Source organism: Gobio gobio, assembly GCF_949357685.1.
Source record: "Gobio gobio genome assembly, chromosome: 20".
Taxonomy (NCBI): domain Eukaryota; kingdom Metazoa; phylum Chordata; class Actinopteri; order Cypriniformes; family Gobionidae; genus Gobio; species Gobio gobio.
This window is the reverse complement of record NC_137113.1, coordinates 35,079,979-35,092,357: the sequence shown is the minus strand read 5'-3', so window position 1 is coordinate 35,092,357 and position 12,379 is coordinate 35,079,979. Positions and strand designations below refer to the sequence as shown.

The window sequence follows — 12,379 nt, the reverse complement described above, 5'->3', positions numbered from 1 at the left end:
TTCGCAAAACAACTTAATGACATTTTACTGAAGACAACGCTATTTTCTAGTTTCATGTCTGATCAATCAATCAGTTAAATCAATTAATCAATCAATCAATCAATCAATCAATCAATCAATCAATCAATCAATCAATCAATCAATCAATCAATCAATCAATCAATCAATCAATCAATCAACCAATCAACCAATCAATCGATCAATCAATCAATCAACTAATCAATCAATCAATCAATCAATCAATCAATCAATCAACTAATCAACTAATCAATCAATCAATCAATCAATCAATCAACCAATCAACCAATCAATCGATCAATCAATCAATCAATCAATCAATCAATCAATCAATCAATCAATCAATCAATCAATCAATCAATCAATCAATCAATCAATCAACTAATCAATCAATCAATCAATCAATCAATCAATCAACTAATCAATCAATCAATCAATCAATCAATCAATCAATCAGTAAGTAAGTTTGATTACCATAAACATATACAGAGTTATAGTTCCCAGCATGCTTCTGACTGTTAAAGGTGAGTAAATGTTAAAATTAAGTGTTATTTTATGTGTTTTGCTCAATATAAATATAGGGGAGAGATCTGCTAGTGTTTAATGTTCTATTATTTTGGAATTTAAAAAGGGTTTCTGGTGTGTGTGAGTTTTTGGGGTTACCATTGTGCTGAAGAGTAGGCTAGAGCCCGTGGTTAGGTTGACAATTGGCCCAATTAAGATTTTATGATACTTTATTAAAAAAATAATGGCTGTGCTCTCTTCAGAACAGTGATAGTCTCTTTGCTAAATACGTTAGTACATGCAGGTGTGCTTGTACTATTGTTAAAGCTTTAAAGCTATATATGATTAGTATTCTGTCGATGAATGTATCCAAACAATTTGCTCACCTGTCTAAAAATCAAATCACGGAAATCACGGGTATGATGTCATTGATAGGGACGCACGGACGCGTGTCCTGGTTAAAATTGCTTATTACTCTGGATTTAAACATTCTTGGAAACATTTGGGATAATGTACACAAGTCAACAAAATATATAACATCGTTCTAGTGGTTTTTGGATATTTTAATCCAAAAATCTTACATATTGTACCTTTAACTAGCTTGAAAATATGAAACATTTAGAATGTAAATAATTATGAGATAAAATACATATATATTACATTATTTCTCTATACATGTGTGTTTCTACTGCATGAGTAAATAATATACATATGCAGTACCATATCTAATCATATATACAGCTATATATTATGAAGTGTATACTGAATATAAAATTACTTACATTATGATATATTAGTCACATAGTTTTCAATATATGAAAAGCAGCAATTCCTTATGTAGGCTATTATTCAATGCAATATAATATTCTGTATATTTTCAAACATACTGGTAAATAATTTAATATATTTATCATTCATATATATGGACATATATTTTATTTGCGTAAGGAAACAGAATGTGTTAAAGGGACCATCAAAATAAAGTGAAACCTAGTTAATTTACACTTTTAAAAAAGTTAGGACCCTATATTAAGTGATTCTAGTAATTCTACATGACACTTGTGCATTAACCCACCTTGTGTGAGGTCTGAGTGGCATATTCCTGGCAGATAAAGGACTCCACTGGATGTGCATTCTGTTTAAATCCAAATAACGTTAATGCTTTCACTGGTGCTGGCTGACAGTCCACATCATGCTCCCAAACATTAAACACGTTTGAAGAGGTTTAATGAGTAATACAAAAAATTCTCACTGTACATCATGAATAAACACTAAAAGCCGCTAAACAAACCCAGGAAATACTGTACAGGTGGGTGAAGAAGAGCCGTGCAGTTTGTGGTCTATGTAACGTTATACTTCTTGTTGACAGGTTCTGTTGCTAGGAGACATGTGGGTCACTTGACCTGTTAGTGTCAGATGACACCAGTCACATGATTATATAGATCAGTGGATGACACATACTGACATATTCCTGGCCAAAACAAATAAAGAAAACAAAATGCTACATAGACAAATTAAAACATGCTTGTTGCATTCACTTTTACCCTAAAATGTTGACAACCCTAAACTGGCTAAGGCTAGCTATTCTTCCATTCGGTTGTATCACTGGCTACTAGACGTTTTTGTACTAACCAAATATTATACCGTTGAATATAACATACTTGGATGTGTATTTTTTTTTTTTACACAAATACCATTTTATTAAATTCCTTAACATAAGTGCCTACAATTCCCATAGTTCAATAAGAAGTACGTGACGCCCATCGCGTTCAAGTTCAAGGCTCGTTCTAAGGCTAGCCAATCACACGCTTCGAAAATCCTCTAGCGCGGCCCGTGATTGGTCAACTATGATACGCCTGTGCGGCGACGCGATTGTCGTGACGCGAAAACGTGAAGGAGGGGGAACGCGAATGGAGGCCGTTGGTGTTTCAGAGCCGAGACAATTGAGGGAGAAATACATGAGGAAAACTTAAAAACAAAGCCTGTGAATCTTTGTATTCTATTATACTGAAACTCATATCTCAGACACACGGATAACTGTGTCGGTGGAGTTCGTGAGGCAGTGTGTGTCAGTATTTAGTGTTTGTTTATAGTGTTAGTGGAGCTCAAAGGCCCGGATTCAGTCTCTTCACCAACCAGGCGAGTATTTAACCTCCGTTGGTCCTGCTGTGTGTTTACTTCTTCTGTACGTTCTATATATGCATTATAACCTAGTATTAAATTAGTTTTAATGCTGGATATGAAAGTGTATTTCATAGCATTGCCTTATTAGCCTGTTAGCTGCTTCATGCTAATCCTCTTGCTAGCCTATTAGCTGTTAGCATGGATATGTTGTTTTTATCAACTCTGCTAGCTTTCAGACCCTCTTTAATCTTAATCCAAGGGAAGAAGTTGCGTTAATGTATTATTTCCTTCGCGAAGGGAAGAAAGTTGTAAAAATGACAGAATAAACAGAAGACGACAGGCAAAATTAATAGCATTAGCGTGTTATCCCACCAGCTTTTAGCATTCTCAGTTTATTACTGATTATTGAGGGAAATTCACTGCGTTTGCAATAATGTCGAATGGAAACACATATACATTGTGTTTAATATTATTGAGATGGCCACTTGGCACTAGCTAGGTTGCAAGCCAATGACGGGCTAAAATTATTATGATGGTAATATCCTGGTATGATTGGCCATGTTGACGTGCCTTGCCATTTAATTATTCCTTCATACAGTTCAACTCCATTTTCATAACCAGAATCTTGCTCTGCCTTTTATTAGTTGTTGTGGATATCAAAGCTTAAACTTTATTTTGAGCACATTGCATACATTTTTCTCGTGTAGAGCACAAAGTGTCTTTTAAACTTATTTATTTAGTTATTTGTGATGCCTTTGTGTATTTAATGTCACAGTGTTGGCAAAAAAAATATCCAATGGTATTATAGCATACATTTTGTTCAATATTGTTGGTGTTGTTCAGTTGGCTCTAGCTAGATTGCAAGCCAATGATGGCCTTACATTATGAAGATAGTAATACCATGGAGCTTAATAATTGCCATATTAATGTGCCTAAAATCAATGGCTTTGGTTCTTTTTAGTGCTGGTAGTAGTCCTGACACGATCATACATTTTTTTCTGCTGATGAATAATTGACATACAAATATTTACGATTAACAATTTATTTCTTATTTATGTTAGTGTAATTCTAATGTTATATTTTTACTTGAAATTTTAAATATAATGATAAAAATGTTAATAAAATAGACCCGCATGATTAACTTTAATGCTGTGAAAATTAGTATTTATATAATTAACTAGAATATGTTGATCCTGGTCCACAAAACCAGTCCTAAGTCACACGGGTATATTTGTGGCAATAGCCAACAATACATTGTGTGGGTCAAAATTATAGATTTTTCTTTTATGCCAAAAATCTTTAGGATGCTAAGTAAAGATCATATTACATGAAGATATTTTGTAAATTTCCTACTGTAAATATATGAAGAGTTTCGTTGCAAAATGAGATGTATCCATTTTGAGAAATGTTGGTTATTTGACATTATTATTTAAGACATCAACAGTGAAGTTCATTCACAATTTTTTGTACATTAAACTATTACTTGAGCTCAGTGAAGGCCAGGGACACAATATTCTGCAAATCCAGGATATTTTTTATTTAATTTTATGTCCATAAATAGTTCATAAATAAGTCAAAAACCATGCCAAAATGCAACATATTTATCTTAACATTGTCAAACATCTTAAATTGGTTAAAAAAAACAATACATCATTAAATATATGGAATAGTATATACAAAGATTGATTAATAATAATAAGATTCCGAGTTAGTTTTGGCCAGAGCATGCACAACATAAAATATATATATATATTTTTTGCAAAACGCTATATATCCACCTTAGGCTATATTCTACTACTGTAATACCATTAAGAAAAGCTAGTGAATCAATGTTATCCTGGTCCACTTTTGTAGCGTTTTATACATTTTTGTGAAGTTGAAGGCTACATCTTCATCTGACAGTTTGTCGGCATGACACAGACCAACATTACTCGCAGTCGCACGATGACCACAATTCATCTTTGAATGTTTTCCCTCCCCTGAATGCCTTGCCCGTTTGTCTTCTCCCTTTGATGATTTTCTTTAGATGCCTTCCTCTTTCTCCCAACAGCAGCTGGAATGACCGGCTCCAATCCGTCATCGAAATCCATAACGTTAGCTTGACTCTGAAGCTTTGATTCTCTGACTGACAGACAGCTGTTGATCAGTGACGTAGCCTACGTGACTGACAGCTCGCATACAGTATAAACAATTAAATGGTAAACGTTTAGTTAGCCTATTGAATCCTCTTTTTAAAAATATGTTTTTTGTTTTGATATTATCGTTAAATCACTGAGCAAACTCGGAGCACTTCACCGGCGGTGACTCTCTCCTCGCGTGACATCCTGAGCTCGCGCAGCAGAACGTTCTATATCGCACTTTGTAAAGAAACTGGGCTGGCGGATATCGCGTTTTGTGAAAAAATACATTTTGTAGTAGGCTTAAACTGTAAATTTTTAAATCTTATTAATGGCAGCAATTCACACATAGATTAAGGTACATCTAAACAGTGATTTCCAATAATAAAACCCAAATGTCAAAAAATGGCGTTTATCGCGTTTCGCAACCGAACTCTTCATATTAAAGATGTATTATTATTAGTCATATGCATTGCTAAGGACTTCATTAGCACAACTTTAAAGGCGATTTTCTCAATTTGTAGATTTCATTGCACCCTTGTATTCCAGATTTTCAAATTTAGTTGTATCTCAGCCAAATATTGTCCTATCCTAACAAACCATACATCAACGGCAAAAGCTTATTTATTCAGCTTTCAGATGAGGTATAAATCTCAATTTTAAAAAAAAATGACCCGTATGATTGGTTTTGTTGTCCAGGGTCACAATATATATATAATATAATATACAGGGCTCGACAGAGTTCGCCTGTTTGCGTGCTTTTCCTTCGGACAAGTAAATCTGTCATTCAAAAGTTTTTATTTTTTTGTTAATATAATTTATTCTGAAGCAATATTCTGACCAGTGTTCAATCAGCTCTGACATATTTAAATCTGCATATTTGTGATATTTTTACCTTTTTATAAAGGACATTTTTTCCCCATTATCTTATTAAATATAGGCTATGCTTCAGCTTTCCTTTTATATTCTTAAATTTAATCAATAAATTAAACTAGATTAAGGCACTATAGGGCTGTTACTAGGGCTGCGACTAACGATTATTTTAATAATCGATTAATATGTCGATTATTTTTTGATTAATCGATGAATTGGATATAATAAAAAAAAGCATTAATTCCCAATCCTTTATTCAAAAACAGAATCTTCAAAAAGTGCACAGCTTGCTACAATAAATCTATAAATCTTTTTTTTTTTTTATAAAGAAAAATACTAATCCGAAAACTTAACAGGATGTTAGATCTTGTTCTCTACAGTCTACACTACACTCAGACGCACACACTCACAAACAAAATTTAATGGGTTTAGTTAAATTGTAATGCATTAAGAATTTCTCTAAAATGTCCAAACCCATTATATACTGGAGAACACATCTACTGTATTAACCTATTAATATGAATGATATTAAAGTTTAAACATGCAATCATAGTTTTTGTCATTCAAAGCTGGTTTTGATTTTCGTCTTGTTTTTGTCTGTGAAAAATATTGACAAATTATTTGTCAACAAAATTAACATAGCAACAGATTGAAAAATGAATGGGCCAAAAAAGGCAAGTGAATAAAAATTAGTCTTGCAAATTATACCACCCCTGCTTTACTACTGTTATTAACAAGTTAACGCTAACTTGTCATGCTTGTCAAGCTGGATAACGAGTAAATAAGCACCAGAAGAGCTTCTGGAGGGACGTCACGCTCCTCACTTCGAAACAGAACAAAAGTGGGATTTTGTAGTGACTTAACGTTACCCTGCTGTTGAACTCCCTTCCTCCTCATCAAGGACTCCAAGATGTTTTCGTTGTAGGTGCTGAATCACCACCGTGTTGCTCCCGTGCCATGCTGCGTCGCGTCGCTTTTGCTGCAATTAACACACTTTTTCGATTTAATGACGCTTTTCGATGGGTACGGCTTGGTTTGCTTTTCCCGTGCGCGGTACGACGGGTACAGCACGGCTGGCCCGCTTCCACTCTGCTTTGCGCTCAACCGTGCTTTTTTTAATACTCCAACATCTCCGCGTCTTATTGAGGGGCATAATAGTCGCTCGCGACACAACGAATCGATAATGAAATTCGTTGCCAACTTTTTTAATTATCGAATTTTATCGATTCGTTGTTGCAGCCCTAGCTGTTCCCAATTAAATTAAATAATTTACACTGAAAAATTACAACTGCTTTAAATAATGTTATGAGATTATTTTAAATATTTTTGAATATACAAATAAGAAATGTTGGAAAGAAAGTTAAAACATGAAACTAAACTGCCAATAGGTGGCGCAGGTGACTGCCTTAATTAGTGAGCCATTGAGTCGATTCGTTCAAACGGCTGATTCATTCAGTAACACACTGTTGCTGCGAGATGCGTTATGGTTCTCCTGTGATCCTTTTTTGAAACTATTTTCGCTGCTGAAATAGAACAAAACACTCAATATTGCATCTAAAATGTAATTGGCTTGATGTTAATAAATTGTTTATGGAGCTGGTGTATGAAATCAGTGTCATGTTCAGTCATGATGGTATTCAGGAAAACAACACTCTTGTTTGTGAGATGTTGCTTAACTTTATCACATGTTATTAACATAAATCAACTCCACATTTTTACTGCAGTGTGTTAACTGAGTTTCTCTGTGTGAGCGGCGCTCATTTGTTTTCGATTTTCACCTCGAGAGGCTGTGCGAGCGTCAACAGCACAACCTTGTTACTGTCAGTTTATTATACATTATATATTATTATCCACCATCAATCGCCACTTACACTAATGAATGCAGAATCATTCTTGCATTTTGGTGATTCCCTAGTTATTTTTGTTATTGACGTTTTATTCAGGCTTCTTGTCCGTCGGGCAAGTAAAATTCTTTCACTTGCCCCTTCAAAAAATCCACTTGTCCCGGACAAGCGGACAATCGTTAATGTCGAGCCCTGAATATAATATAATGCAGTGTGATTAAACCCACAGCCCTTCATTTTGTATAAAGGAAGTAGGGCTGGGCGATATGGCTGAAAACTGTATCACGATATTAGTGTTTCATATCGGTCGATATCGATAATTATTTATATGTTTTATGACCTATTTAAAATAAGGACTAGGAGAAAAATATTTTACATTTAAATATTTTTCTTTTAAACGTAACCTTCCTCTGATTTATAATCCACTCAGTTATAAAGGCAGAAATGTCAACACAACCATGGACAACACTAAGATAGTTAAAATATAAACACAAGTCTAAAATCACAATGAACACTTAATTATCTCTTAACATTAAGGTGCAGTGCCTTCGTTATTTTTTTGTAACTGTTACCATTTAGATGCTTTGTCATAAGGCTCTGATGCAGAGTAACATTACTTCTCCATGTAGTTTCAAAGGCTGAATCCAAAATCGCCCCCTATGCCCTTAAATAGGGCATTATTTGAAGGCACAGCCATTTGTAGTGGTGTCCGAAACCATAGTGGACGTTATTGAGTGCACTCTTTCTATCCCACTTTGCACAGCAATAAAGAGTGTACAGCCGATGTACACCCAGCGGCTGTCCGAATTCGCTCACTTGTTTTCATTCACTCCTTCAAGTGAACTGTATCAGTGGACTAAAGCAGAGAATAGTGATGGAGGGTTTAGGGGGCGATTTCGGATTCAGCGAAAGTCAGGAATGGCACAAACGAACGAGGCGGAGGCTCGCGCTGACCAGTCTTGGTGGGGACGACGGTCAGGCTTATAAAATCCCAAAAACTGGCCAGCTGACTTGTTTTCCTGTTTTATCAACAATTTCCTCGCTCGCTGTGGTACTCATTTTCCACTTATCACTCCACGCCGGTTCTGTTTACTGAAGAATGAATCCAACACGAGACAACGATATGGCGCAACCAAACATGATACAGTTACCTGATTGGCTGTTAGCCTGTCACTCCCTACGTTGCTTGGTTACCACAGAGTGAGTGCCTTTTGTCCATGCAACCAAACTTGCTTCACAACCTCTGGTTTCTTCTGACGAAGAAAAAAAAATTATCGAACGTTTTTTCGAACGCATTTTTTTTTTATATCGATTACGTGTCTATCGCGATACAAATCGTTATCGTTTTATCGCCCAGCCCTAAAAGGAAGACATTTTTTTTTTTGTTGCCAAATTTGATTGAAATTTATACTCCACAAATATTGCGGTTATCTCTTATAATTATGATTAGAATGAATAATCGTGATCAGACAATCAATAAATGCGGCATGCCTTGCTGTTATAGTAGGTAGGATCTTGGAACTTTTTTTTATTAGTTGTATGTCAAATCTTAAATTTATCTCTTAAATATGTCTGGTTGGAATGAGTTTAGGAGTGCATCTGTTTTATAATGAGTAGCCCCAAGATCTTTTAGGTTCTGAAATGTAGAATACAGAATAATGTGGATTTTATTCATTATGAACAGATGAATCTTGAGGCAAATTGTTAATAGTCAGCATTTGATTGCAAAACATCCAGTGAATTATTCATGAAACAGTTTTTGATCATTTACAGGGAATATGAGACAGATGCCACAATGACGTCTAGATTTGGAAAAACATACAGCCGAAGAGGAGGAGATGGGACCTCCAAGTTTGATGAGGTGTTGTCCAATAAAAGGGCCACACTCAGCACCAAATGGGGTGAGACGACTTACAAAGCCAAGGTGGGAGCAAAGAGGCCTGGTTTAAAGACCGAGGTGACAGATCAGACCAAGAGGTCCAAGGTCTCAGAAGGTGATGGCTCCGAGGATCCGTTCGGATTCGACAGTGACGATGAATCCAAGCCGGTCACGTCTCGTAACATAGCCCAGTCTAAATCCAAAGTGACGTCCACAGGGGGATCCCAGGCCAGTCTGACGCTGGAGCCCAACAGCAGGGTGAACCAGCCAGCCAGCGTGGAGGCCGTGGCCCCAAGCAGGGCCCCTTTCGCTCTCAGCAGTGAGAGGAGTGCTCATAAAGTGCCAGAGGACCCTGGGAAATTTTTTAACACCTCTACTACAGGTATGTTTTGCTCATGGAGGATTTTTTCTCCCCCCAAAATGAATTGTTTTAATGTTCAAACAATATCTGATTTGTTCCAGCATTCCAGTTATGTTATGTGCTGTCAGTGTCGTTCAGGTGTTTGACCCATTTATCTCAACGGGAAGCCCTTACCACATTGTATAAACATGCCCTAGATTTTTTTTGTGGTTGTTTAACTGTTGCCTGAAACATTTGAACAAACAACTTTAATTTACTGAACCAGACTGTATCTAAATATTACTATGTTTGACTTTTGGAGTCCATGTTTGGCAGTAAATTAAATTAGGATGCATGTATCATCTCAAAGTCCTTGCCAAATCCTTGAACGTCCTTTAGTTGGAGGGGTTGTCAGCAGTTTCTTGGGCTCAGTGGCTTTTTGCTCCGATTAAGAGGCGTGCAAGAGCATTGGTGAATTCCACTTCAGTTTATTTCATCAGGTGTTTCTGATAGATGTTACATCATCATTTACAAGTGCACGTGAATGCTTGGAAGAAAAACATCAAGATTGCTTGTTGCTACTAAGCTCTTTGTTTTGGCTTATGCATTTGTGTACAGTTTCTAGTTATTCGAGGTCTTTTGAGTAGTGATCTTCATGGGGTTGTTATTGGTGTGCGATGTTGACGAAAAATAATACTCCAATATATTCTGGGACTTTGTCAGTAGCGACAATTTCATATTCTTCATATTCTATGCGGTGGTTAGTCCACTGCAGAATGTACAGTACATCATCTACAATCTTTTAGCCATGATGAAGGCCTGTGAGGCGAAATGTGTTGGCAAAATAAAGTGTTATCTAGGGCCCTATGAAATCTTTTTAATTTTTATGCATTCCATTTTTTGCCGTCTTTGTGAGGACGCAGGTGAAAGAGGTCTGCCTTCAGGGCGCACGCGCGTTGTCAGAGACGCAACACGGCTCGGCTCTCTGTGTCACAGAAAAAAGCTGAGCACTGAACGGATAAGTTTTCCGTATTGTTGTTTTTGAATAGTGCACAATCGCTTTAAATGTTCAAGCCTTTAAACGCATTTACTTGACAAACTTTATGAGGACAAAAGTGAAAGCGATCTGGCTTCGGGGCTTGCGCGCGCCGTCTGTGTGTGTGTGTGTGTGTGTCGCAGCGCGTAGGCTATAAGAAGAATGGCAATTAACTTATCTGTATAAACTGTGTAAAACATGCAGTTACTATAGTGATTCTGGGCATCTATGAACAAAGATAACTGCTCCTGCATCTCTGTGTGCCTGCAAACTGCACTTGATGTGACTGACGGGGCACAAATGAATGAATAAATTTGTTTTTATGAATTCAAATAATTAATAAATAGGGGTGCTCCGATTCTGTCAATTTCTTTGCGTTAAAAAGCAGACTTTTATTTTGGCGGGTTTAGGTGAAGAGCTTTGAGTTTCATGGTTTATTTGACAGTATTTTTTCTCAAATAAAAGAATTAAATGATTATTAAGCGTTCTCTCAGAGCAGGTCTGGAGATGTTTGTGTTCATGTCCTCGTATAGTGAGACGGCAGAAGATGTAAAACATTGAGAATCGCAGGTACTTGAGTATGTAGTACATGAAGCAGCGCCGCTCATTGACAGAGAGACACGCAAAACAAACAGATTATATATTGATACAACATTCTTTTTGCACTTTAATATTCACAGATACTAGACCATGTCATGATTTGACAGCAGTTTTCTATTCATCAATCCTTCAAATTTCATGCTTTAGGTGACGTGTAATACTTAGAGATGCACGATTGATCAGCCAGGGATCGGAATTGGTAAATTTTCTGCATGATCGGCCCTGATCGGTGATCGGCCGATCAGTCTCACGTGTCTCCGATTTTGAGCCGATCCGTCTACATGCGGCTGTGAGCACGAGCGCGGCCACGACGTTGACGTCACAGCCACGCTCGCACTCACAGCCGCTTGCAAACACTAGTAGACACTAATTATGCCATTTGTAAAACTTATAAGGTTAAAATAAACCGCGGGGGAACCACCAGGAAAGTGCACAACACGACAAACCTAATTAGACACTTAAAACTCCACGGAACATGCCCAGTTTGAAGAAGATAACGTTAGTAAAGGTAAAACGGCTAATGTTGGCCAGAGCTCCGAGCCAGCCACAGGTCTGCAGCCTCTCCTATCTTTCTCTGGTATAAGCAGCAAAAAGACCAAAGCAATTACAAAGAAATTATGGACTTAATGGCGCTGGATGACCAGCCGAACGCATAAACCGTTACTTCATGAGAATTTACCGTTTCATTTGAGAAAACTGTCATATCATGAACACAGACACTCAAAGGCAACGGCAGCCCATCAAAATAAAAGTTTGGTTTAAAAAATAATAATTATGCTTAAATGGTTGATTATTTTTCACTTGATCTTTTTTTATAAACAATATTTACTTTTAAAGAGCATACAGCCTTTAAATGTTTATCTATTATTTACTTATGATTATCATAAATGATAAACTTATTACAATATATTTTTTAAAATGGTTAAATAAATAAATACAACAATATATATAAAAAACATTTATCTGTGGTACCGAAATTGGTACCGAGTACTGTACAATTTTTATGGTATTGGTACCAAGTCCAACTACTGGAATTTTGGTACT

The 12,379-nt window shown here is 36.4% G+C and overlaps 2 protein-coding genes across 2 annotated transcripts in view; one reads left to right on the top strand and one right to left on the bottom strand.

The window, feature by feature from the left end:
• The window catches only part of btbd16 (BTB (POZ) domain containing 16), a gene marked incomplete at both ends in the record, with an annotated part of 44,245 nt that extends 42,589 nt beyond the window's left edge, over positions 1-1,656 (bottom strand). Inside the window, one exon of the mRNA XM_079846318.1 lies at positions 1,598-1,656. Coding sequence (XP_079702444.1) covers positions 1,598-1,656 — 59 coding nt within the window. The remainder of the gene's footprint in view (positions 1-1,597) is intronic.
• A 715-nt stretch (positions 1,657-2,371) lies between these two features.
• Positions 2,372-12,379, top strand: part of waplb (WAPL cohesin release factor b) — a 71,725-nt gene continuing 61,717 nt past the window's right edge. The window contains exons 1-2 of the mRNA XM_079801129.1: positions 2,372-2,661; positions 9,254-9,741. Coding sequence (XP_079657255.1) covers positions 9,276-9,741 — 466 coding nt within the window. The 5' untranslated portion in view covers positions 2,372-2,661; positions 9,254-9,275. The remainder of the gene's footprint in view (positions 2,662-9,253; positions 9,742-12,379) is intronic.